This window comes from Salvelinus fontinalis, chromosome 12, assembly GCF_029448725.1.
Source record: "Salvelinus fontinalis isolate EN_2023a chromosome 12, ASM2944872v1, whole genome shotgun sequence".
Lineage (NCBI taxonomy): Eukaryota > Metazoa > Chordata > Actinopteri > Salmoniformes > Salmonidae > Salvelinus > Salvelinus fontinalis.
In genome coordinates, this window is record NC_074676.1 from 33354302 (window position 1) to 33381633 (window position 27332).

The 27332-nt window shown below is 43.3% G+C and overlaps 1 protein-coding gene across 3 annotated transcripts in view; it reads left to right on the forward strand.

Annotated features, from left to right (window-relative positions):
- Positions 1-27332, forward strand: part of LOC129867207 (low-density lipoprotein receptor-related protein 5-like) — a 95952-nt gene that overhangs the window by 37994 nt on the left and 30626 nt on the right. For all 3 annotated transcript variants that reach the window (XM_055940457.1, XM_055940458.1, XM_055940459.1), the window contains 2 exons: positions 872-1268; positions 3044-3215. In XM_055940457.1, coding sequence (XP_055796432.1) covers positions 872-1268; positions 3044-3215 — 569 coding nt within the window. The remainder of the gene's footprint in view (positions 1-871; positions 1269-3043; positions 3216-27332) is intronic.

The following is a 27332-nucleotide window of genomic DNA, read 5'->3' on the forward strand; positions in this document are numbered from 1 at the left end:
ACAGGATTAAACAGACCTCCAGCAGTGTTGACAGCTAAACAGAATGTAAGACAATACCACATTGTATCAGCTCTGATTAGGAGGAAAGCAGTGGGGTTGTGTGTGGGGCTGTGTAAAGTTTAAAAAGAGCAAGCATACATGCTCCTCATTTGTTTAACTTGGGTGGATAAATGGAGGGCATTTGTTGTGGATTTAGGGGAAGTCTTGTCACTTTGTCAAATGTGAAGCAGACCGAGGAGCGAATTTAAATCAAAGACGTGGCGTTGTTCTCTTCTTGGTGGAAAACGAAGGGCTGTTTTTTTCACTGTCATTACTGATTTGTGTCACCCCTGATGGATGACCCTTCTGATTGGGTGTCAGTAGTCTGCAGCTGGTTTTAAGGGTACTGGAGCGTAAATGGCTAAAACAGGAGATTAGGCAAGGAGAAGTTGGACCTAATTGCCTCTGCAGAGTGTGGCCCCAGTGACCAAATGGAGCTGCTATTTCAGCTATTCTACGATTCCCCTCAGGAAAACATCTTTTTACGCTTTTAGATAAAGGCTAAACTTAAAGACATTTGAAATGGATATTTAGATCTGGTCTTTTGGCTTTGTTTCAAAATCTTGTCTAAAGCCTCTTCTCACCTTTTTTTTAATGAAAAATTGCTAACATTTCTCATTTTCATAAGCTAAACAAATAAAATCAAGATTTTAAAGTTACACTATAAATCGCCCTCTGAAATGTTATCTTTACTAAAACATTAATTTATGCTTGTCAGGTATGGCTATGTAGGACCTCAGATCAATCCCCAATAAGCTGTTATTTCACGTGCCAGTTGAATGTCATGCTCTCTCCCCACTCATTCTCAATTATGTCCACTTCTCTACCCTAGGTGCGGAGCAGGTTCTACTGCTGGCCAGGCGGACTGACCTGAGGAGGATTTCTCTGGACCTCCCAGATTTCACCGACATCGTTCTGCAGGTGGACGACATCCGCCATGCCATCGCCATCGACTATGACCCTGTGGATGGATATGTGTACTGGACAGACGACGAGGTTAAAGCCATCCGCCGCTCCCGCATTGACGGCACCGAGGCCCAGACCCTGGTCACCACGGAGATCAACCACCCAGATGGCATTGCGGTGGATTGGGTGGCCCGGAACCTTTACTGGACGGATACGGGTACTGACCGTATTGAGGTTACAAGGCTGAACGGAACCTCGCGTCGCATTCTGATCTCAGAGAACCTGGATGAACCAAGGGCCATTGTGCTGGACCCTGTCAATGGGTACGTGTGTCCATTTTAGATTTGTGGCTTTTTTCTTACTTCATCACAGTAATCAATTTAACTAATTTCAGCAAAACATTTGAATTAATGCATTTGAATTCACTAACTTTTTTACAGCATTCCTTTTGATTTCAACAAAACCTTCCATACATCTTTGCCCATTGAAGAAGTGATCAGAAAAGTGACTTTGGACCTGAATGCCAAAACATTCAGGAGATTAAGGTGCTCAAAGTTGACCCACCATACCATGAGACAACCATGTCTGCTTTACTGGAAAAGTTTAACGGTTGAGTTTGATATCATTTAAAAGCTTACAAACGGTGTCAAACTAATTCATTATTTATTGAAAAAAGTTTTCAATAAAAATGTAATTAAGTATTCAGACCCTGTACGCCGTACTTTGTTGAAGCACCTTTGGCAGGGGTTATGGCCTCGTCTTCTTGGGTATGACGCTACAAGCTTGGCACACCTGTATTTGGGGAGTTTCTCCCATTCTTCTCTGCAGATCCTGGATGGGGAGTGTCGCTGCAGAAGTCTCCAGAGATGTTCGGTTGGGTTCAAGTCCGGACTCTGGCTGTCCCATTCAAGGACATTCAAAGTCTTGTCCCAAAGCCACTCCTGTGTTGTCTTGGCTGTGTGCTTGGAGTCGTTTTCCTGTTGGAAGGGGAACCTTTGCCCCAGTCAGGTCCTGAGTGCTCTGGAGCAGATTTTTATCAATGATCTCTGTGTACTTTGCTCTGTTCATCTTTGCCTCGATCCTGACTAGTCTTTCATTCCCTGCCGCTGAAAAACATCCCCACAGCTTGATGCCCCACAGCTTGATGCATGCTTCAACTTAGGGATGGTGCCAGGTTTCCTCCAGGCTTGACACTTGGCATTCAGACCAAAGAGTTCAATATTGGTTTGATCAGACCAGAGAATCTAATTTCTCATGGTCTAAGATTATTTTTGGCAAACTCCAAGCGGGGGTGTCGTGCCTTTTACTGAGGAATGGCTTCTGTCTGGCCACTCTACCATAAAGGCCTGATTTGGTGGAGTGCTGCAAGGTTCTCCCATCTCCACAGAGGAACTCTGGAGCTCTGTTTGAGTGACCACGGGTTCTTGGTTACCTCCCTGACCAAGGACCTTCTCCCCAGACTGCTCAGTTTGGATGGGCGGCCAGCTCTAGGAAGAGTCTTGATGGTTCCAAACTTCTTACATTTAAGAATGATGCAGGCCACTGTGTTCTTGGGGAACTTCAATGCTGCAGAATGTTTTTGGTACCCTTCCCCAGATCTGTGCCTTGACACAATCCTGTCTCTGAGCTCTACGGACAATTCCTTCTACCTCATGGCTTGCTTTTTGCTCTGATATGCACTGCCAACTGTGGGACCTTATATAGACAGGTGTGTGCCTGTCCAAATCATGTCCAATCAAATGAATTTACCACAGGTGGACTCCAATCAAGTTGTAGAAACATCTCAAGGATGATCAATGGAAACCGGATGCACCTGAGCTCAATTTCGAGTTTCATATCAAAGGGTCTGAAAACTTATGTAAATATGGTATTTCTGTTTTTTCAAAAGTTTCTAAAAACCTGTCTTCACTTTGTTATTATGGGGTATTGTGTGTAGGTTGCTGAAAAGAAAAAACATATTTAATCCATTTTAGATCCATTTACATTCAAATGGATTTTCCGTATGTACTAACCCAAACCTGTTGAATAATTTGAGTTCCATTCTCACTTAAAGCAATTTTGTTTTCGGTTTTAATTCTGTGCTGGCCTATCTCCACAGTTACATGTACTGGACAGACTGGGGGGAGAAGCCTAAGATAGAGCGTGCTAACCTGGATGGAATGGAACGTCTCGTGCTGCTCAATACCTCGCTGGGTTGGCCCAACGGTTTAGCCATCGACTATGAAGCAGGAAAACTGTACTGGGGCGATGCCAAGACGGACAAAATTGAAGTAAGTAAAAAAAAAATACAAAAAAAGTGTTTCTTATGCATCAAATAGTTGTGTATGGTGCAACTATACTATTACCATCATGGTTTGATGCTGTTTTCTCTCATTCATTCTCCTCATTTGAGGTTGTCTGGTGTGTTTGTGTTGCCTGTGGAGGTTGAGAAGTGCTTCAGGAGCACATTCTTAGATGAGGTGAGGCAGCCGTGGCCTGATATTTATCTGACCATTGATCCCATGTGAGCGACAGAGGAATGTCAGAGAGAAAGCTCTTATGTAATACCGGGAGAGGCAACACTAGATTTCCTGTCAGACATGCACTGCCATTTTATCGTTGTTTGTATTCTTACGGCTAGGACTTTATACTGTACATCTTTCCTGACTGCCTCTGTTTAAAGCCTACTTTTTAAAAACACTGATATTGCCCAATATTGTTGTTTTTGGGGGGCCATGTGATGGACTGAATTATTTGAAGAGGATAGAAACAGTTCTAGGCCCCTCCTATGTGAGAGCGCGGTGGGTGATCATGTCTTTAGAGGAATAGCTGTGTGTGTCTTCAAGGTTTCTGACTGTATTGTATGATTTATCGTCTACCTGCATGTACAGGTCCCTGGGTGTTGAATACCATGGTGGCCATTTTTCTCCAGTCACACGCTCCATATAATATGTAAATACAGGAAGAGCCGGAGCCTCCTCCCAGATGAGGTTTAACACAGGGCTTGATGGAAATAAGTTTGTTTTCCTTTTCCTTCTCTCTTTCTCGTGTGTGTGTGTGTGTGTGTGTGTGTGTGTGTGTGTGTGTCTCTCTCTCCTGTTGGTTGAATATTCCCCTCATCATAACTATGCTTTTACCAGTGGCTAGTGAACTCCCTTTAGTTTCTGCTTGTTTAGGAGCAGTATGTCTGGCTGACCCCATCAGTCTTTGGAAGTTAACCCAGTGAATAGTTTTTCTAGCTCGCCTCAGTCGCCTTGCACCCTGCAGGGGCATTGTTCACAGTATCTGAAAGCATGAACTGCCCCTAGTTCCAGAGTTGGAAGGGCAGCAGGGGAAAGGGGTGGCTAGGGTGAAGACATTCCATTTACAGATTCACTCAAACTCTTGGTTGAACTCTACATCATTTTGACCTGCCTAGCTAGAATGCTCTGAAGCTGTTGGTTTTCATTAAGGGGGTCAGACGTGCAGGCTGAGATGAATGAGCAGGGATTAGGGAGCTCCCGCTGAGATATTGAGCTCACTGAGAGGCCATAGACTTGTCCACATGTCACGATACCAGAATTTTGACATCGGTACCAGGTTTAGTATAATGATAATCGATACTCGATCAGTTTATAATAGCAATCAGGCACCTCAGGGGTTTGTAGTATATGGCCTATATACCACAGCTAAGGGCTGTATCCAGGCACTCATATAAAAAATATAATTTCTGGATTACATGTATTGTTTTTTAAAGTATTATTGCAAGGTATTACTGCACGGTTGCAGCTACAAACACAAGCATTTCGCTGCACCTGTGATAACATCTGCAAATCTGTTTTCGCGACCAATAAACTAGGACTTGATTTATGATGGTAAAATGCATCCCACCAATGCACGATAGAAAAAAATAGAAAAAAACGTTCTGCCGGTATTGGGTCACATCTTTTGAATGGTATTGGCTAGAATCAAGCAGTTTTCTCTGGGGAAACGAGGGCATCTTGGCTACGGAACATGGCTATGAAATGCAGTGGGGAAAGTGGGAGGGTACAAATTCAAGTACAGACTACTTTTCTATACTCAAGGGGGGAGAAAAACATAGCTGGACTGTTTTACTATTTAACTCAGTGCTCTATTGTTTTTAATTTTGTAAAGCAGCTTGTTTTTCTTAACCAGGCAAGGGTAGCAAACTATAAGGCTGGTGGTGACTGGTTAGCTATGGGGAAGCAAGAGTCGCCTGCTCGATTTGTATAATCCATGCTGAGCGTCTGTGCTGTTAATATCAATTGAAGTTATTGCTGAAAAGCTCTCAATCTCTCCAAAAAGTATTGTTCAGTCCATTTAGTAGTCAGATTTTAGTCACATAGATAATTTAGTCTTGTTTTAGTCAACTAAATTAAAAATACAATTTGTTTAGTTATAGTTTTTTTCTGGGTCAGTTATAGTGTCGTCAATTGAAACTCAAAAATAGCTATTTGACAAATATTTTATGGTGTTTTCACATTTTGTCCCTTCCAGACAATTTTCGTGAACTCAGTGCGGTTTACTGAATTTTGCTGAATTCAAGAGTCCCCCGAAGCGAACCAAACTGAGACCATCTTTTTTAGGGCAATGTGAACACAAAGCTCCCCTGTCACGATCGTCTTGACTTGGAAGAAAGGACCAAAACGCAGCGTGTGAAAAAAACCCATTCTCTTTTATTAGAGAGACGAACAACGAACGAAACAAAACAACAAACTGACGACCGTGAAGCTATATAAACAAATGGTGCTGACACTGACCACTACACAATGACATAGACAATTACCCACAATCACCTAAAGCCTATGGCTGCCTTAAATATGGCTCCCAATCAGAGACAACAATAAACAGCTGTCTCTGATTGAGAACCAAACCAGGCAACCATAGACTTTCCTAAACCTCTCTACTTAACACAACCCCATACACTATACAAAACCCCCTAAACAATACACACACCCTAAACTAGACAAAACACACAAACATCCCATGTCACACCCTGACCTAACTAAACTAATAAAGAAAATCAATATAACAGAGGCCAGGGTGTGACACCCCAGGTTTGCTTGTCATTATTCCCGCACCACACACTAGACTAATGCAACACCGTTTCCCCTGCCATAAACCTCCTCCCATTGGGAAAAATGTGTGTTGTTTCTGGATAGGCCTATTGATTAGCGATTTTCAAGGATGCACAGAAATTCCAAAATACAGTTGAAGTCGGAAGTTTACATACACCTTAGCCAAATACATTTAAACTCAGTTTTTCACAATTCCTGACATTTAATCCTAGTAAAAATTCCCTGTTTTAGGTCAGTTAGGATCACCACTTAATTTTAAGAATGTGAAATGTCAGAATAATAGTAGAGTGATTTATTTCAGCTTTTATTTCTTTCATCACATTCCCAGTGGATCAGAAGTTTACATACACTCAATTAGTATTTGGTAGCATTGCCTTTAAATGTTTTAACTTGGGTCAAACGTTTTGGGTAGCCTTCCACAAGCTTCCCACAATAAGTTGGGTGAATGTTAGCTCATTCCTCCTGACAGAGCTGGTGTAACTGAGTCAGGTTTTTAGGCCTCCTTGCTCGCACCTGCTTTTTCAGTTCTGCCCACACATTTTCTATGGGATTGAGGTCAGGGCTTTGTGATGGCCACTAAGCCATTTTGCCACAACTTTTGAAGTATGCTTGGGATCATTGTCTATTTGGAAGACCCATTTGCGACCAAGCTTTAACTTCTGACTGATGTCTTGAGATGTTGCTTCAATATATCCACATCATTTTCCTACCTCATGCCATCTATTTTGTGACGTGCACCAGTCCCTCCTGCAGCAAAGAACCCCCACAACCTGATTGCTGCCACTCCCGTGCTTCACGGTTGGGATGGTGTTCTTCGACTTGCAAGCCTCCCCCCTTTTCCTCCAAACATACCGATGATCATTATGGCCAAACAGTTCTATTTTTGTTTCATCAGACCAGAGGACATTTCTCCAAAAAGTATGATCTTTGTCCCCATGTGCAGTTGCAAACCATAGTCTGGCTTTTTTATGGCGGTTTTGGAGCAGTTGCTTCCTTGCTGAGCAGCCTTTCAGGTTATGTCGATATAGGACTCGTTTTACTGTGGCTACAGATACATTTTGTACCAATTTCCTCCAGCATCTTCACAAGGTCCTTTGCTGCTGTTCTGGGATTGATTTGCACTTTTCGCACCAAAGTACGTTCATCTCTAGGAGACATAATGCGTCTCCTTCCTGAGCGGTATGACGGGTGTGTGGTCCCATGGTGTTTAAACTTGCGTACTATTGTTTGTACAGATGCATGTGGTACCTTCAGGCATTTGGAAATTGCTCCCAAGGATGAACAAGACTTATGGAGGTCTACAATTTTTTTTCTGAGGTTTTGGCTGATTTTCTTTTGATTTTTCTCATGATGTCAAGCAAAGAGGCACTGAGTTTGAAGGTAGGCCTTGAAATACATCCACAGGTACACCTCCAATTGACTCAAATTATGTCAATTAGCCTATCAGAAGCTTCTAAAGCCATGACATACTTTTCTGGAATTTTCCTAGCTGTTTAAAGGCACAGTCAACTTGGTGTATGTAAACTTCTGACCCACTGGAATTGTGATACAGTGAATTATAAGTGAAATAATCTGTCTGTAAACAATTGTTGGAAAAATTACTTGTGTCAAGTACAAAGTAGATGTCCTAACTGACTTGCCAAAACTATAGTTTGTTAATAAGAAATGTGTGGAGTGGTTGAAAAACAAGTTGTAATGACTCCAACCTAAGTTTATGTAAACTTGACTTCAACAGTATGTGTGGTGTTTTTGAGTTCAGATTATTTGTTTGCAATATGTGATCTATAGGCTAAGAGAGCTTCATTAACTGTTTAGTTGATTGTGGGGTTTGAATAGTGTGAAAACACCAACATACAGTATTTGGTGAGATCCCAACACAGGGTAGAAAATCTATTCTAGCTCTTAAAGGCTAGCTCTTAAAGGGGCAGTAGACTACATTGGATGTACAATTTTCAATTACAGCATTAATTAATCTGCAGTTATTCTTCTGATACTATTAACATGTAAATATTAGAATAATAATATCATCTGATTACAATTGTATTTTTTTTTATTACTAAATGCAATCTATTAGCTTCCAAAATGTAAATAGGTATATCTAGCTGTCAGATAACACATTCTGATGGAATTTCTTGTCCTGCACTTTGTGAAAACCCAGAGTGCATTGAGTGAATTTTGGAAAAAGATCCTGGTTCCTTTCTAGCAATGTGAATGCAAAGAGGATTCGGACCACAAAATACAGTGGCGAGAACAAGTATTTGATACACTGCCGATTTTGCAGGTTTTCCTACTTACAAAGCATGTAGAGGTCTGTAATTTTTATCATAGGTACACTTTCAGAAAATCACAATGTATGATTTTTAAGTAATTCATTTGCGTTTTATTGCATGACATAAGTATTTGATACATCAGAAAAGCAGAACTTAATATTTGGTACAGAAACCTTTGTTTGCAATTACAGAGATCATACATTTCCTGTAGTTCTTGACCAGGTTTGCACACACTGCAGCAGGAATTTTGGCCCACTCCTCCATACAGACCTTGGCTAGGCCACTCCAGGACCTTGAGATGCTTCTTACGGAGCCACTCCTTAGTTGCCCTGGCTGTGCCCTCCTTAGTTGCCCTGGCTGTGTGTTTCGGGTCATTGTCATGCTGGAAGACCCAGCCACGACCCATCTTCAATGCTCTTACTGAGGGAAGGAGGTTGTTGGCCAAGATCTCGCGATACATGGTCCCATCCATCCCCTCCTCAATACGATGCAGTCATCCTGTCCCCTTTGCAGAAAAGCATCCCCAAAGAATGATGTTTCCACCTCCATGCTTCACGGTTGGGATGGTGTTCTTGGGGTTGTACTCATCCTTCTTCCTCCAAACACGGCGAGTGGAGTTTAGACCAAAAAGCTCTATTTTTGTCTCATCAGACCACATGACCTTCTCCCATTCCTCCTCTGGATCATCCAGATGGTCATTGGCAAACTTCAGACGGGCCTGGACATGCGCTGGCTTGAGCAGGGGGACCTTGCGTGCGCTGCAGGATTTTAATCCATGACGGCGTAGTGGGTTTTCTTTGAGACTGTGGTCCCAGCTCTCTTCAGGTCATTGACCAGGTCCTGCCGTGTAGTTCTGGGCTGATCCCTCACCTTCCTCATGATCATTGATGCCCCACGAGGTGAGATCTTGCATGGAGCCCTAGACCGAGGGTGATTGACCGTCATCTTGAACTTCTTCCCTTTTCTAATAATTGCGCCAACAGTTGTTGCCTTCTCACCAAGCTGCTTGCCTATTGTCCTGTAGCCCATCCCAGCCTTGTGCAGGTCTACAATTGTATCCCTGATGTCCTTACACAGCTCTCTGGTCTTGGCCATTGCTGAGAGGTTGGAGTCTGTTTGATTGAGTGTGTGGACAGGTGTCTTTTATACAGGTAATGAGTTCAAACAGGTGCAGTTAATACAGGTAATGAGTGGAGAACAGGATGGCTTCTTAAAGAAAAACTAACAGGTCTGTGAGAGCCGGAACTCTTACTGGTTGGTAGGTGATCAAATACTTATGTCATGCAATAAAATGCGAATAAATTACTTAAAAATCATACAATGTGATTTTCTGGATTTTTGTTTTAGATTCCATCTCTCACAGTTGAAGTGTACCTATGATAAAAATGACAGACCTCTACATGCTTTGTAAGTAGGAAAACCTGCAAAATCGGCAGTGTATCAAATACTTGTTCTCCCCACTGTAGGTGAAGTGAACTGGCAAAATAGTTGAGTCCTCATCCAAATACAAGGGCAGTGTGAATGCAAAGGGAACAGAGTTATTTTGCTCTTTTTTTACCACAGAGTTCACTTTAAAGAGGACTGAGATGTTATTTTAAAGAGCACAATGTGAAAACATCCTTGGTCACTATTTTTGTTGACGGAATTTACACTGGTTGGAACGCAGTGGGTTTATCCCAACAACAGAATGGTGTGGGCGTATACTGGGCATTATACTGGGCATTCCATGTGAGTAGACTGCTGATTGGCCAGCTCATCCTCCTCAGGAGTATGACATCATACTCTGAGGAAATAGCAAGTATTTTTTAAACTGTCTGTTTTAGAGGTCTACCGATTATGATTTTTCAACACCGATACCGATTATTGGAGGACCAAAAAAAGCCGATACCGATAAATCGGGACGATTTTTATGTAGAAGAAAGTAAAAGTGTAATATGTGCCATGTAAGAAAGCTAACGTTTAAGTTCCTTGCTCAGAACATGAGAACATATGAAAGCTGGTGGTTCCTTTTAACATGAGTCTTCAATATTCCCAGGTAAGAAGGTTTAGGTTGTAGTTATTATAGGAATTATAGGACTATTTCTCTCTATACCATTTGTATTTCATATACCTTTGACTATTGTATGTTCTTATAGGCACTTTAGTATTGCCAGTGTAACAGTATAGCTTCCGTCCCTCTCCTCGCGCCTACCTGGGCTCGAACCAGGAACACATCGACAACAGCCACCCTCGAAGCAGCGTTACCCATCGCTCCACAAAAGCCGCGGCTCTTGCAGCGCAAGGGGAACAACTACTCCAAGTCTCAGAGCGAGTGACGTTTGAAACGCTATTAGCGCGCACCCCGCTAACTAGCTAGCCATTTCACATCGGTTACACCAGCCTAATCTCGGGAGTTGATAGGCTTGAATTCATAAACAGCAGAGCTGCTGGCAAAACGCACAAAGGTGCTGTTTGAATTAATGCTTACGAGCCTGCAGGTGCCCACCATCGCTCAGTCAGACTGCTCTATCAAATCATAGACTTAATTATAACATAATAAGACACAGAAATACGAGCCTTAGGTCATTAATATGGTCGAATCCGGAAACTATCATCTCGAAAACAAAACATTTATTCTTTCAGTGAAATACGGAAACATTTTGTATTTAATCTAACGTATGGCATCCATCAGTCTAAATATTCCTGTTACATTGCACAACCTTCAATGTTATGTCATAATTACGTACAATTCTGGCAAATTAGTTCGCAACGAGCCAGGTGGCCCAAACTGTTGCATATACCCTAACTCTGCGTGCAATGAACGCAAGAGAAGTGACACAATTTCACCTGCTTAATATTGCCTGCTAACCTGGATTTCTTTTAGCTAAATATGCAGGTTTAAAAATATATACTTCTGTGTATTGATTTTAAGAAAGGCATTGATGTTTATAGTTAGGTACACGTTGGAGCAACGACAGTCCTTTTTTGCGAATGCGCACTGCATCGATTATATGCAACGCAGGACAAGCTAGATAAACTAGTAATATCATCAACCATGTGTAGTTATAACTAGTGATTATGATTGATTGATTGTTTTTTATAAGATAAGTTTAATGCTAGCTTGCAACTTACCTTGGCTTCTTACTGCAATCGCGTAACAGGCAGGCTCCTCATGAGGCAGGTGGTTAGAGCGTTGGACTAGTAAACCGCAAGGTTGCAAGAGAGAATCCCTGAGCTGACAAGGTAAAAATCTGTCGTTCTGCCCCTGAACAAGGCAGCTAACCCACCGTTCCTAGGCCGTCATTGAAAATAAGAATGTGTTCTTAACTGACTTGCCTAGTTAAATTAAGGTGTAAAAAAAAAAAAAAAAACGATTTCCGATTGTTATGAAAACTTGAAATCGGCCCTAATTAATCGGCCATTCCGATTAATCGGTCAACCTCTAGTCTGTTTGAGTTCGGTCTTTTATTTCTCCCACTTTATGCTTTGGTCAGAAATATGAGAATATGGCAAGTCCACTACATTATTTGGGTATAAGTTAACAGAATGCAAACTTTTAAAAGTGAAATTTTCACTGGACAGTTACTTTAAATCGAAGTAATAACCTGTTTAATTTAAGTGCCACATTTCTATAAGCGTCACACACTAGTGTTGCCAGAAGTCTTACATTCCTTAACTTTCTGGCTGGTGAAGAGTTGTTTATTTTGTCTGTAGCCTGGACGCTGCAGCCCAGAGCACCCCTGCTTGACTCTCTCTGTCTGTGTAGAGCAGATGGAGGAGAAACAGAAACTGAGCAGGACTAGTGGTGGAACGCTTCAGAGAGGAGGGGGTTGGGCAGCACTGCCTCTCCTCTCACAACACAAAACACCTAACCAATGTGCTAACTGACAAGGGAAGCCCCTCGCCCATGTGCTCTACCGTGACCCCTGCACTGGACCTCACAATGGCAGCATAGAATGGTGGCGGGGCTGGCCCTTAGTCTTCCTCAGCAGCCCCCTCCCCTGAACCAGATGCACACTTTGGTGGCAGCCCTGCTTCCAGAGGCTCCCAGCAGCTGACAAGTGTGTCTTGTTCTGCTCTTCACAAGGGTTTTTCAGCTTCACCTAATGGAAGACCGGGCCATTCTCCCACAGACCCACTTAGCTGCTGAAAGGGACAGTAGTGCTTGAAGTGCTAATGGAGAGAAATACACATGCAGCTCAGACATCAGCAATTTCTCAGTCGTTTTTTTACAGAATGCAGCACTTTTGTTTTGAATTCCCCTTTGTGTTTTTGTAATGGCTGTCCAAGACTATTTTTTCCTTAAAGAAGTGTTCATTTAGTTGTTACTGTTTTCTTTTTAACCTTTTTCTTTTTAGATGAAAACAACATTAGGCATTGAATGAAACGTTTTTAAAAAGACCTTCTGGTATTTGGACTATGGCAGTTCACTGGCTGAATGGTTATAAATAGAGGTCTGGAGGCTTTTTAGCCCTCCTCCCAGTTTCTCTTTCCGTCCCCCTTTTTCTATTTTTCTGTGCTGTTGAAAGAGCCTGTCTGAGAATATATTTCTTTCTTCCTTTCTGTTGCAAAGTGAATTGCCTTTGGGTCCAAATACATTTCCATTATAAATGTTTCATGTGTGAGGGGTTAGATCTTCATTAAATGTTTTTCATCTTCACACAGAGCATAGCTTTCATGCACTGGCATGTGTGGCTCTGACCCAATTTACATTATCATTCGATGTGGCTGAGTGTCTCTCAGGGGATGTTTCGTATTAAATAACACTTTTACTCTAGTTTTTAAAGATAATTATGGCTTACAATTCACCATTTCTATCTACAGGGGTAGCAACCTTTCAGAGTATGCTAGAAGAGGCACATTTCAGTCAAAATGTATAATTTTTTTACATGTCATTTTCCATTGCTTGCTTGTTGAGTAAATAGTCTAGAGTAAGTCAGACACTTTCAATTAAGTACATTTGTAAATATCATTTGTTTTTCTTTGTCCATATTAATAAATTTTCTGATGTGAAGTTACAATGATCAAGGATGAATAGAGTTTAGCGGTGTACTGGAGTTTTACCGGCGAAACTAGAGGCTAGGGCTGTGGCTGGCATGAAATTTCGTCTGCCGGTGATTGTCAAGCAAATAACTGTCAGTCAGGCGGGAATTGACCGTTAATTAACAAAACACATTTAGCATCTGGCTTCCACGTGTAGCCTACAAGCCACTGATTCAGATCTTTGGAACATATACATTTTAAAAAGTCTACTAAATCCATGTAATATAGCCTATACCTTCACAATGAATCCATTATTTATTTTAGGCAGGTCTAAAGAAGCATGATATTGTAATAACGGAGCTGTGAGTCGGGAAGCAGGTGAAACGTTTAATAAAACAACAAAATCAGGAACGAGACAAATCCATGTGGCTAAATGCCGGTACACAAGGATAATACCAACTGGTGAGAAGACATAAGAGTGACACATAAAGGGGAGGAAATGATGAAGCTAATGAAGTACAGGTGTGAATAATGATGAATCCCAGGAGCGGTGATTAGTATTTTGGCGATGTCGCACGCCGGAGGGGAGGAGCAGGAGAAGATGTGACAGATATGAAGAAAATTTATATTTCAGAAGAACAGAATAGCATACTCTGAGTTGTCCTTGTGTTAGGTCCTGATCTGGTTATGCTATATGGTTGTGGGCTACACAGACAAGATTTGCTTAGAATTCCATAGCATTATTGTATAGTATGAATAATACAATTGAACAGAGCTGAATAAATTAGAAAGGATATTTTCTCCAAACGATTTGAGGGAGTGCGCACACGCGGCTATTTTGTGTTGAGCGGTTAACAAAGATGGGTACTCCTATATGTTTAATTTAGAGTTATTAATGTAACTTTAGTTGTTCTACAAACATTGGACGTTATTTTTTGATTTTTAATACATTGTAAGAATGATGATGCGACTAACGAGGGTTTGAAAAAAGTAGCTTGAAAGGCATTTTTGCGCAGGCTGTCTCTCATTCACAATTTGACAAGCACTTGATAATGCCTCGATTTTCACGGCGGAATCGCCTTTGTGTAGCTGTAATGCACCCTAAAAAATCTATGCCTTTTGCGGCCTGTGGCCGTTGTGCCCTTGGCCCAGAGTGCTGGGTTGTGCCCTTGGCCCAGAGTGCTGGGTTGTGCCCTTGGCCCAGAGTGCTGGGTTGTGCCCTTGGCCCAGAGTGCTGGGTTGTGCCCTTGGCCCAGAGTGCTGGGTTGTGCCCTTGGCCCAGAGTGCTGGGTTGTGCCCTTGGCCCAGAGTGCTGGGTTGTGCCCTTGGCCCAGAGTGCTGGGTTGTGCCCTTGGCCCAGAGTGCTGGGTTGTGCCCTTGGCCCAGAGTGCTGGGTTGTGCCCTTGGCCCAGAGTGCTGGGTTGTGCCCTTGGCCCAGAGTGCTGGGTTGTACCCTTGGCCCAGAGTGCTGGGTTGTACCCTTGGCCCAGAGTGCTGGGTTGTGCCCTTGGCCCAGAGTGCTGGGTTGTGCCCTTGGCCCAGAGTGCTGGGTTGTGCCCTTGGCCCAGAGTGCTGGGTTGTGCCCTTGGCCCAGAGTGCTGGGTTGTGCCCTTGGCCCAGAGTGCTGGGTGCTCCGAAGCACCTCTCACTCGCATGGTTCTCCATCAGGTGATCGAGTCTTTCTCACAGGCTACAAGTGAAAACAGACACATCAGGGACGCAACTGCGCGTGTCCTTATCCAATTCCAAGGTGCATATTGAAGATATTGGAAGAACTGTCCACATTTACTTTTCGTCAGGCAACAAGATGAGTAGGCCTAACGAACAGCAAAAGCACTAGCCTATGTCAACCTACTATCCCCCATAGTACAAAAGTTGACCTATTCTGTGCGAGAAGTAAATATTCCAAAGATAGTCTGGGACAGTTGTGGGATGCAATAGTTCCCAAATTAATACAACCACTAGCGTCAACAAACCTTTTTTACGCAATGTGGCTGACGCAACAGATCCGAACGTTTAGCTTAAAATTAGGCTATTTCTTAACATTACAAGCGCAGCATTGCGCAAATGGCAGTAGGCTATCAAGGCACAAGGCGAGACCCAAATGCGGACACAGGAGGCAGATGGTTGGAGTCTTACAATGTTTATGAATACAAAGGGATAGGCAAGAGAATGGTCGTGGACGGGCAAAAGGTCAAAACCAGATCAGAGTCTAGGAGGTACAGAGTGGCAGACAGGTTTGTGGCCAGGTCAGGCAGGTGGGTACAAAGTCCAGAAAAAGGCAAGGGTCAAAACCGGGAGGACTAGAAGCAGGAGAACGGGACAAACGCTGGTTGACTTGGAAACATACAAGACAAACTGGCACAGAGAGACAGGAAACACAGCGATAAATACACAGGGGAAAATAAGCGACACCTGGAGGGGGTGGAGACAGTAACAGGAACAGGTGAAGCAGATCAGGTGTGCCAGTAGGTTATAAGCGCGAATGTTCCATTAGTGGGAAAACACTTATCAAAAGTGACCGCAAATGCGATTGTGCATGTAATGCTTTTATAAAAGGTGCATTTTTATGGTGAACATTTTCTTCCCCAAACTTGAAACTCACACGCTGCTTATTTATGCCAGTTAGGCTCTACACCCCTTGTAAAGTGGATTAATATGCTTAATTTTAAGATGGTATTTAGCCACTTTAGTTGTGATACAAACCTTATCAAAAGATATAGGCCTATGGGCTAGGCTACATGAGGTGTGCGACTATGATTTGAAAAAAATCGCAAAAAATAAGGCGGCAATGTTTCTTGCCTTATGCTGGGCATCATTCACAAGTGATAATATATAATTCACAAGTGATAGGCTAATATTGTTACCCAACAGACTATTCTTTATTTAATCTTGTCTTTACATATGCTAAATACTGCATGAAATGTGTTTTTTGATTTAGAATGGACCATTATCATGCACCTGTCTCGAAACATGTATGCCAGGTAGGTTATACTCCTGTGGCAAAGATAAGCAATGTGCCTAATATTAGGAAATTTGAGAATTAAATATAGTAGGCCTAGCCTATAGAAAGCTGATGGGATCCTCCTCTTTTTAATAGAGGCCATTACTCTGTTTTCTCGCACAATTGCAACGCCTATAGAAATGTTGCTGCTCTCATGAAGTGTTTGATTTTCTATTACATTTACATTGATGTCAGAGTGATTAGAGGGACAATATAGTGCTGTGTACCAGGCAGTTGGCAAGTTTGGTAGGCTACTAACAACCATCAGCAGCATCACAACTTCGAGAGGCCTAATTACCATAACTAAACGGTCACGTGGAATTTGACTGCCTTCATGACTAGTGACCGCTAGTGTGGCGGTAATACGGTTACCGCAACAGCCTTACTAGAGGCTAGCTAACCTATTCCCTGCACTAACAAAGCTAGCTAGCCAGGTAGCTACCGGTAACTATTAGCAACTGTAGATAATTGTTTTCGATGTTGTTTCAATCATAGGAATACCTGTCACTTTGCTAGCTAGCTACCATCCTACAGTTTTTCATTATCTGAAGAGTAATGGTTAGGTAGCTACTAACTACTGTACTCAATGTAGTTAGCTTACTAAACAACAACAGGAATGACGTAGCTGTAATGTTTACAAGTATCCCCACTAGCTGGTTATTAGACGACCAATATAACAGTTGGCCCTAAATCTTTTTGTAGTGAGCTAAGGAAAGCAACTCTTGCCTGTATGTATCAGTAATGGACAGTAGCTAGAATGTGTAACGTTAACAATACTATTAGAAGTAGGCCACTACCAACACATTCTTGCACATTGTTGTGATGAGCCGGTGCCCTTAGAATAAGGTTGTCACTTGGTCAAATATTAATTCATATTCTTTACAAATACATTACATATCAATAAACATCATACAATGTATGCATACCATGTAATCCTACTTTATGTTCCTTTTGTATTAGCAAACTTCATCCAGATATTACACTGTTGATGTGTATGTAGTACTGCTGCAGCTCTCTGCCCCCCTGATTGCTAGATCATTAACCCATATTTTTAAACTGACGATTATATCTGGTACTATCCCCAAGGTTTGGAAGGCGGCCCATGTACTCCCCTTCAAAAAAGTGGTGACCCTTGTGAACTAAATAATTATCGCCCTATTTCTAAACTTTCTTGCCTAGCTAAAATATTAGATTCCTTTATTAATTCTCAGCTAAGATCTTTCTAATCTTTGAAATGTATTCTAAATGTACATCAGTTGGGTTTTAGACCAGGTAATAGCACTATCTCTGCTGCATCCCTAGTTATAAAGGAGGTGGTTACCTGCATGGATAAAAGGCAACATTGTGCTGCCCTCTTCATTGACCTGTCAAAGGCTTCCGATAATGTTTATCACTCACTGCTAATTCAGAGGCTCCTCAATTGGCCTAGACTAGGCTGCATGTAACTGGTTAAAAATTACTTGACAGATAGAACTCAATGTGTATCTACTTATCGTGTTAAATCAGGTTTCCTCGATATTACGAAAGGTGTTCCGCAGGGGTCAATTTTGGGTCCACACATTTTGGGTACATTTTGGGTCAACAGAGCTTTTCTTTGCTGACGGGCTACCAAGTAGGCCTATTCCTTTTCCCGAGATACAATGGAGTTTGAAATGGTGATTGGCCTAGAGTCCACTGCCTCCTTTTAAACGTGCTGCTGAAAGCCTGGTTTTGAATACGGTCCAAGAACGTCCCCTTTCATCTTGGGACTGAAAGAAGGCTAAATTATTGGCACTCGGATTAGCAGGTTTTTCCTTAAACAGTAAGGGAATTGTGGTCTTTTATTTGTCTCTCTTTGTGTTTTTGCCTCTTTTTGAGGAATCTGACTCCCTCTCCAACCGCGCCACCCCCACCTCCTGGTGAAAGCTTCTGATGTTGCCGCAAACCCCCTCTTTCACCCCATCACTGGTGAGATCCTGAGGATAACTCATTTGACTGATGCGCTAGTCCTCTATACAGGAACTCCTGCTTTGTTGTACAATTATGCAGATTCTCCTTCCGTGGAGCATTTAGTCACCCTTCATTGCCGTGTGTGTGCGGCGGGGTTCCATATGGTACATTAGAGGGAAATAACAGGGGGCAGTGATGGAATTTACTCCTGTAAAATATGAGCGGAATGAAAAATATATTCAGGAACTGGGTGTTAGTTCTCAGAAGTGGTCTGAACCTCAAAGACCTCCTGTGATCTCAGCAGCTAGGTCTATACCCATCTCTACGTGCTGGTGAGAAAAGAGTAGAGGCAACTTTGAACCATGTGTGAAAATAACACTTTTCCTTCTATGGCACTCTCCTGAGCCATGAATCTCATTAAAATAACTAAGATTAGGGCCTCCCGAGTGGCACAGGGGACTAAGGCACTGCATCGTAGTGCTAGCTGTGCCCCTAGAGATCCTGGTTCGAGTCTCCCCCCCCCCCCCCCCCCCCAAAAAAAAAAAAATAACTACGATTAAATGGACAAAAATAGACTCTAAATTGCCTGTTATTATGACAAATAAATCATTATGTGAAGTGGTCTATTATTTCAATTTTTTTTTTAAGTGGAGAAAGTACACGAACAACAATGAGTAATTGAGTGCATTTGAATAATTGAGTTGTTTTCTGTGCTTCACAGTCAAAGTAGTGGCATCCAGGCCTTTTTCTCCACCACAATGAAAAGCCTCGCTCTGAAAGGAAGTCTTTATTTAGGCCTGAGAGCTGAGTCTGACCAGCTGAAGGCCCTGGTGCTGATGGATGCTGGCTGAAACCCCTCTCGTCTGAAAGGATCAATAATGTTTTCTTTAAAGTTCCTCCGAAGCGACGCTCAGGTGGCCTCGCCACATTGTTGTCTTGAGCCGTGAAACTTAATTTGTGGAGGATTTTCCAACAAGGGGCCTCTCTCTAAAACATTGGCCATGCTAATGACAGCTTTAGTCTCAGTGTAAGTGGCCCGTCCAAGCCTCTTCACATTCAGTACGGTGGGTGGGACAGCAGCTGGGTAAGCCATAGAGCACTCAACACGTACATAGCCCTCTGATCGGTCAGTCTCAACTGCTCATCAACAGGTGAGTTGAGTCACGCAGACTCACTCTGCTAATGCCTGTCCGACCACTCCCACAGTCCGTAAACTCAAACCACCAACTTCTAGGAAAAAAGTTCAAAAACTCCTTAAATTCCCATTCCCCAATGGATTTCTTTGCCCATCATAGTGTGTTTGTGTTCAGTAAGACTTTTGAGGGATTAAGTCTGGCCCAGCATCAGCTGGGATGTTCCCCTCTTCCTACAGGCTGTCCAAAGGCTTACTATGGAATCTGTGGCTTTTATTAAGAGGGAAGGGGGGTGATGGCATGTGTATCTCATGTTCAGAGGTGTCCATTAAGACATCTTTGTACAAGCTTGTTGTGCTGGCCTTGTTGGCTTGTTTTGTTTGCACTGCTACGTTTTATAGCTCACTTGTCACCGCATCTGGAGTCTAATAGTTTGGCTTCCTTTGCTTTAAATTACGCAAAAATAAATAACTGGCCTTTCTCCCTGAAAGGGTCTGCTCCCATTTAACAGTGCCTTGATAAATTATACTTTTTTTGTGGAAACTTCAGTCAAAACCCAGATTTTCTTTAAAAAGCCCCTTGTCGGAGAAGCTAAGAAGTTAATTGCCTGGTAACAGATTGTTGCTGTTTTTTGCCTTATACAGTGAGGTCGTAAAACATTGATGTGCCAAGCTCTGAGGAAGGATACCATGTTTGAGGAGAATTGAAGACACCTAACTTTTTGTAATATTTTCCACCCCCATCGGCCCATCTGCTCACTCACTTCGCTATACATCATGGACATGGCTGTTTTAGAAAACGCATCTCTAGGTATCTGAAAGACTCATTAGTGGCAAGTGCAGCTCTTTGAGTGCATTCATCAAGGTTAGTGTTTTAAAGATGGCTGCCCAGACTGATGGTTAAGAGCTGGCTTAAACCTATTAAACTCCAATGTGTCTGACATAATTAGGCTAAATGAATGGAGGTTTTCCAATACATTTTTTACAGGAAGAGAACTATTAGCTATTACCTGTTTCAGGTGTCTTGCTACAATTTTCCAAGATACCTCGCCGGTAAACGCTCATCATCATCGTCTTGATGGATCATAGCAGTGCACCTTTGTAAATAACAAATAAAAACTAAAGATGGTTTGGAGAGTAGGCTCTTGAATCAAGAAGAACGTGTGTTTTCTTTTTGACGTTACAGCCCTGCTATATGGGAGGACGTGATCGGCTTCTTCAAAGGTTAATACCTGTAAAGAGTGCTGTCTGGCTCTTCTCCCTAGCTCCAGCTTTGAGCCTGCCTGGTCTCGTAGTGTTCAGCCAGAGAGGCAGTCCCAGCTCCATGCTGCACGATAATCTGTCTCATTTCCATAGGGATGTGCATTCTTCCACATCTGTCAGCAGGCGGGGGGGGCCTGTGAGTTCCTCTGCTCCTGTTCTGGCTGTGTTTGTGGCTTAACTTGATTGTGCTGTGGCTACCCCTCGTTCCATAGCAGTGTTGTGATGAGTTGCCAGCAGCTGTTGACTTGTCTGTTCACAATGCAGCCCATATGTATCCCAAATACCACATTGTGTTGGAATTTACAGGCAAATAGGCCTGAGTGGCATTTAAAGAAGTTGCTGAGACATCCAGCCTGTTTAGACTGTTCTTTGAAAACCCAGTTGAGAAGAAAGGAATGAACTGTGATAGTTCCTAGCAACATTAACATTAAGGCTACATTTTTCTTGAATATGGTGCTTGGAGGGTTGATTTCCCCATCACTTATGCCTAAGTTATGTGTGTGTGCAGGTGGGCTCAACAATTGACTGATATTGTAAATATAGGCTAAATAATGTTTTGTATACTGGTTCTGTATACTGTTGACAGTACTCTTTGCTGTAATGATTCTGAATGAACAGCCTAAATGAGCCCCAAAGCTTTTCTTACCCAAGTTATGCATTTACTCATGCCTCCTGGATCAGCAGGATTGTCTGAGTGTGAAAGCTGCAACACCATGTAAATGTAATACTTTTTTGGCTATGCTGGACATACTGTTGGCAAGCCTGGTAGGAAATACATGGCTGTTTATAGACTGGTGCATGAGATTGACTGTGAGTGAATCTCTCCAGACACTATATCCATATCTCCCGGGAAGGTGTATGGATCAGGAGAAGATGGAGTTCCATGGATCAATAATTATTATGTTCAGTTACAGGTAGACCAGTGTTTCCCAAACTCGGTCCTCGGGAACCCCAGGGGGTGCACGTTTATTTGTTTTGCCCTAGCACTACACAGCTGATTTAGATCATTAAAGCTTAATTAGTTGACTATTTGAATCAGCTAGGGTGCTTAGTGCTGGGGCAAAAATCCAAACATGCACCCCCTGGGGTCCCGAGGACTGAGTATGGGAAACACTGAGCTAGACCCTCTCTGCTTCTGGTTCTGTGTGTCTGTCTGGGTGTGTGCGTGTTGGAGTTTGTCCATATGGTACAGTGGGATTTGGCCAGCTTTTTTGTATGGATATACTCTAAAGAAAATATTCATGCCATACATTATAAATCCCAGTATATCAACTTGAGCCTGTGGGGCTAATATGTCTCTTCAGACAGGAAATAACTCAATCTACCATTTGAAGGTATGCCTTTATAACCAAATGATTGTATTTTATATATAGTTTTCTAGCAATAAGCTAATCCTGTTACTGTACTATGTGAGGAATAGCTGTTTGCCCAGGCTCTTAACCATGAGGGGGGAGTTCGGCATCATATTAGGCTCATGTTGAGTTCCAGAGGAGGGCTACGATTATGATAATATAAATGTGTATTGCAGTAGGATGTTGATTATTTTGTAAACAGGATACAGGAGCTCATGAGATCCAGCAATTATTTTTAAAGATTGGTCTGTGAAGACTAACATCAACATGCAAGCCAGTAAAACATATTCTAGAAGAATTTGATCATACAACCAATAGTCTTGTTTTTAAAACACATTTTTGTTAAAGGATTCAAACAGTAGAAACATTTATATTGGGTGACATAGTTTGAATGTTATTTGAGAATATAGCATTTTTCCTCCTTTCCTGCTTATTTCCTGTGGAGGTGGTCGACCCTCAGAAGGGAGGGAGAGAAAGAAAAGAGAGGGTGGCTTAAAAAGGGACTGAAGGGGGTTGGGGGGGAAGGGTACATTGAGATTGATTGGGAGGATAATGGACGATTGGAGGGGAAAAGAAAAGCAGTATGGACATTCTGTTTGACTTAAGGCAGCGCTCTTCTCGGCAGATAAAAATATAATATAATTTGTTGCCGAGTCGGGCCCTCGGAAGAACTGGCCAAACACTATAACATTTCAAAGCCAATTGGGAGGTTGTTTCGTGTGAAGTGGCCTTGGTGGGGGGGTGTAAATGATCAAATCTGGCAGTTAAAAGGGGTTGGGGGATGCTCATGTGGAGATTTAATTTGTGCTCTTCTCCTGAACTACTTCAGGTAATGCAGTCCACCAGGTTGTTATGTGCATCTTCATGGTGATCCCCAAACTGAGCCAGCAGGCCATATGCTGGGTTTGTGTTCCTACCTGCCCAATGATATGATGGGCAGGTAGGAACACAAACCCAGGAAAATACCCAGATCCCACAACTACAAATATCTAACTTTTTCAGGACACTGACTTTATAGCCTACATTCTTTTTAATTCAGATGAAATAGGATCAACTAGTGCTTGACATTTTAAAAGGCCTTTGGAATTATGATCTGTAATTTTGAGACAGTGGTAAAAAATACATGTTTTTTATGTCATAAATGCTGTGTGTGCCATTCCTGTCGTCTGTGTGGAGCATTGGTCAGGCCTCAGTCATTTTCCTCAGAGAAGCTTTAAAGTGGAACTGACGGCTTTTTAGCAAAAAAGGAAATCTTGATAAAATGTTTTATATTTTCTGAGAAGCGAGCACAGAGTCATTTTCATACTTTCATAGAATGTTTGGGAATGGCGTAGAGTAAGGCATTTGTAAAAATACAACCATGCGTTTGGACAATTAATAGGCACTGCAGTAGATAAAACCTAATAAAAACGTGCCAGTTTTGTTCAGGCCCAGACTACACAGACTGGTGCGCCATAACCAATCAGAGCTTGTGTAGGCATATATGTTAATAAGCCATTTGCCACATGGGCCTGCCATCATACACTTTGAACTGGACTGTGTGTTTACAGACTGCAGCATTAGCTCAACTTTAGATCATTAGAAAGCGTTTGCCAAAAACCACAAAATACCCCTGAATGGTTTTCTGCTAAAATGTAAATAAATACTACGGAAATCCTCTTATATTTGGGAACTTAACAGTCCTATTGATCAAACAACCCTGAACAGGTAGTCTCTCTCTCTCTGTTGCCTATAAGGCAGGGCTCTCCAACCCTGTTCCTGGTGAGCTACCTTCCTGTAGGTTTTCACTCCAACCCGAATCTAGCACACCTGATTCTAATAATTAGCTAGTTGATAAGCTGAACCAGGTTAGTTACAACTGGGGTTTGAGCGAATTTTGATAGCCTAGCAAAAGACAGTTTTTTAAAATGTATTTATCCTCTGTTTTTCCAGCGATTTGTATTTTGAAATATTGCAACAGGCCTAGGTCTATTATAGATGCTTTTCACTTACAACCACAAATCACCAATCAACTATTTCATATGCTGCTCGCGCTGCCCAAATAGCACGCTTCCTGACTGTTGGTTATGCCCTGGCCTTGTAATTTTAAGGCTCTCCAACCCTGTTCCTGGTGAGCTACCTTCCTGTAGGTTTTCACTCCAACCTGAATCTAGCACACCTGATTCTAATAATTAGCTAGTTGATAACCTGAACCAGGTTAGTTACAACTGGGGTGGGAGCGAAAACTTACAGGAGTGTAGCTGTCAAGGAATATGTTGGAATGCACCTGCTATAAGGGCTCTGACACACTGGTAGGATTGTTAAAGGTTTGCCTGCCGACAGTATTCGGCACCTCTGAACCGAGTATCGGCAGACAATCTCTTGTGTTCACACACACCAAAGACTTTGGAAGTCGTCAGCCTCCCAGCCTTGTTAAAATACTTCAAACCAGACGGTGGCAGAGTAACATTGTTTGGCAATGCATATCCGTGCATACTGCTTATGATCTAGATTCCAAGCTTTCTACGTAATGTTTCAACTATATGTTGAAGAAAGCCCTTGTTGATACTAGCCAGATGGCCACGGCCATCATTAAAACTTGTTTTTCAACCACTCCACAAACTTCTTGTTAACAAACTCTAGTTTTGGCAAGTCGGTTAGAACATCTACTTTGGCATGACTGTAACGTCAGGAGAATGATGGGTGTGGAGTCAGGCGCAGAGAGCAGAAGTTTCACGGGGGGAAAACACTTTAATGTACCCCTTGTATCTCGCCCACTCCCCTGGCCGGTCCTGGCAATACGACTGCAGAAACCTACCCACTTCCTGGTTCAATCTCTCCACCTCCCCATTACTCTCCGGGTGATACCCCGAGGTCAGGCTGACCGAGACCCCCAGACGCTCCATAAACGCCCTCCACACTCGGGACGTAAACTGGGGACCCCAATCAGAAACGATATCCTCAGGCACCCCGTAGTGCCGGAAGACATGGGTGAACAGCGCCTCCGCAGTCTGTAGGGCCGTAGGGAGACCGGGCAACGGGATAAGACGGCAGGACTTCGAGAACCGATCCACAACGACCAGGATCGTCGTGTTCCCCTGAGACAGGGGAAGATCAGTGAGAAAATCGACCGATAGATGGGACCACGGCCGTTGTGGAACGGGGAGGGGTTATAACTTCCCTCTTGGCAAGTGCCTAGGAGCCTTACTCTGGGCGCACACCGAACAGGAGGAGACATAGAATCGCACGTCCCTCACCAACGTAGGCCACCAGTACTTCCCTCTAAGACCTTGCACCGTCCTCGAAATACCCGGGTGACCTGACGAGGGTAGACTATGAGCCCACTGAATCAATTGATCACGAACAGCGAGCGGCACGTACCTACGACCCTCCGGGCACTGTGGAGGCGCAGGTTCCTCCCTTAGCGCCCGCTCGATGTCCGCGTCCACCTCCCATACTACCGGTGCTACCAGCTTAGCTGCCGGAATGATGGGAGTAGGATCGATGGACCGGTCCTCAGTGTCGTAGAGGCGGGACAGCGCGTCGGCCTTAGTGTTGAGGGAACCTGGTCGATACGAGATCGTAAAACGAAATCGGGTGAATTACATGGCCCACCTTGCCTGACAAGGATTCAGTCTCCTAGCTGATCGGATATACTCCAGGTTACGGTGGTCAGTCCAGATGAGGAAAGGGTGCTTAGCCCCCTCAAGCCAGTGTCTCCACACCTTCAGGGCCTTAACCATAGCCAACAACTCCCTGTCCCCCACATCATAATTCCGCTCCGCTGACCTGAGCTTCTTCGGGGGGAAAAAGCACAGGGGCGGAGCTTCGGTGGCGTACCTGAGCGCTGTTTGAGCACGGCTCCAACCCCAGCCTCGGATGCGTCCGCCTCTACTATGAACGCCAAAGAAGGGTCCGGATGTGCCAACACTGGCGCGTCGGTGAACAGCGCCTTCAAACGACGGAAAGCTCCGTCCGCCTCTGCTGACCACTGCAAACGCACCGCCCCCCCCTTCAGCAGTGAGGTAATAGGAGCTGCTACCTGGCCAAAACCCCGGATAAACCTCTGGTAGTAATTGGCAAACCCTAAGAACCGCTGCACCTCTTTTTCCGTGGTCTGAGTCGGCCAATTACGCACGGCCTTGACGCGGTCACCCTCCATTACCACCCCCGAGGTGGAAATGCGATAACCCAGAAAGGAAAGGGCTCGTTTGGAAAACTCACATTTCTCCGCCTTCACGTACAGGTCATGCTTCAGCAGTCGCCCAAGAACCTTGCGCACCAGAGACACATGCGCGGCGCATGTAGCGGAGTAGATCAAGATATCGTTAATATACACCACCACACCCTGTCCGTGCAGGTCTCTGAGAATCTCGTCGACGAAGGATTGAAAGATGGCTGGAGCATTCCTTAACCCGTACGGCATGACAAGGTACTCATAATGTCAGAGCAGCTCATAGATTACTGCACCTGTACATAACCCATCTACAATTTAGCCCAAACAACTACCTCTTTACCTACTGTATTTATTTATTAATTTATTTTGCTCCTTTGCACCCCATTATTTCTGTCTCTACTTTGCACTTTCTTCCAATGCAAACCAACCATTCCAGTGTTTTTTAGTTTTTATTTTACTTGCTGTGTTGTACTCACTTCGCCTCCATGGCCTTTTTATATTTTATTTATTTATACATATATCTGTTTGCCTTCACCTCCCTTATCTCACCTCACTTGCTCACATTGTATATAGACTTATTTTTTTTCACTGTATTATTGACTATATGTTTGTTTTTACTCCATGTGTAACTATGTGTTGTTGTATGTGTCGAACTGCTTTGCTTTATCTTGGCCAGGTCGCAATTGTAAATGAGAACGTGTTCTCAATTTGCCTACCTGGTTAAATAAAGGTTAAATAAAATAAAAATAAAATAAATAATGGCCAGATGTGGTACTAAACACGGTTTTCCACTCATCTCCCGAATACGCACCAGATTATACGCGCTCCTGAGGTCCAGTTTCGTGAAGAACCGCGCTCCGTGAAATGATTCCACTGCCGTAGCGATGAGAGTTAGTGGGTAACTAAAACCCACAGTGATGGAATTGAGACCTCGATAATCAATACATGGACGCAAACCACCCTCCTTTTTCTTCACGAAAAAGAAACTCGAGGAAACGGGTGACATGGAGGGCCGAATGAATCCCTGTCCCAGAGCTTCCGTGACATATGTCTCCATAGCCAACGTCTCCTCCTGGGACAAAGGATACACGTGACTCCTGGGTAGTGCAGCGTTTACCTGGAGGTTTATCACGCAATCCCCCTGTCGATGGGGTGGTAATTGGGTCGCCTTCTTCTTACTGAAGGCGATAGCCAAATCGGCATACTCAGCGGGAATGCGCACGGTGGAAACCTGGTCTGGACTCTCCACCGTTGTCGCACCG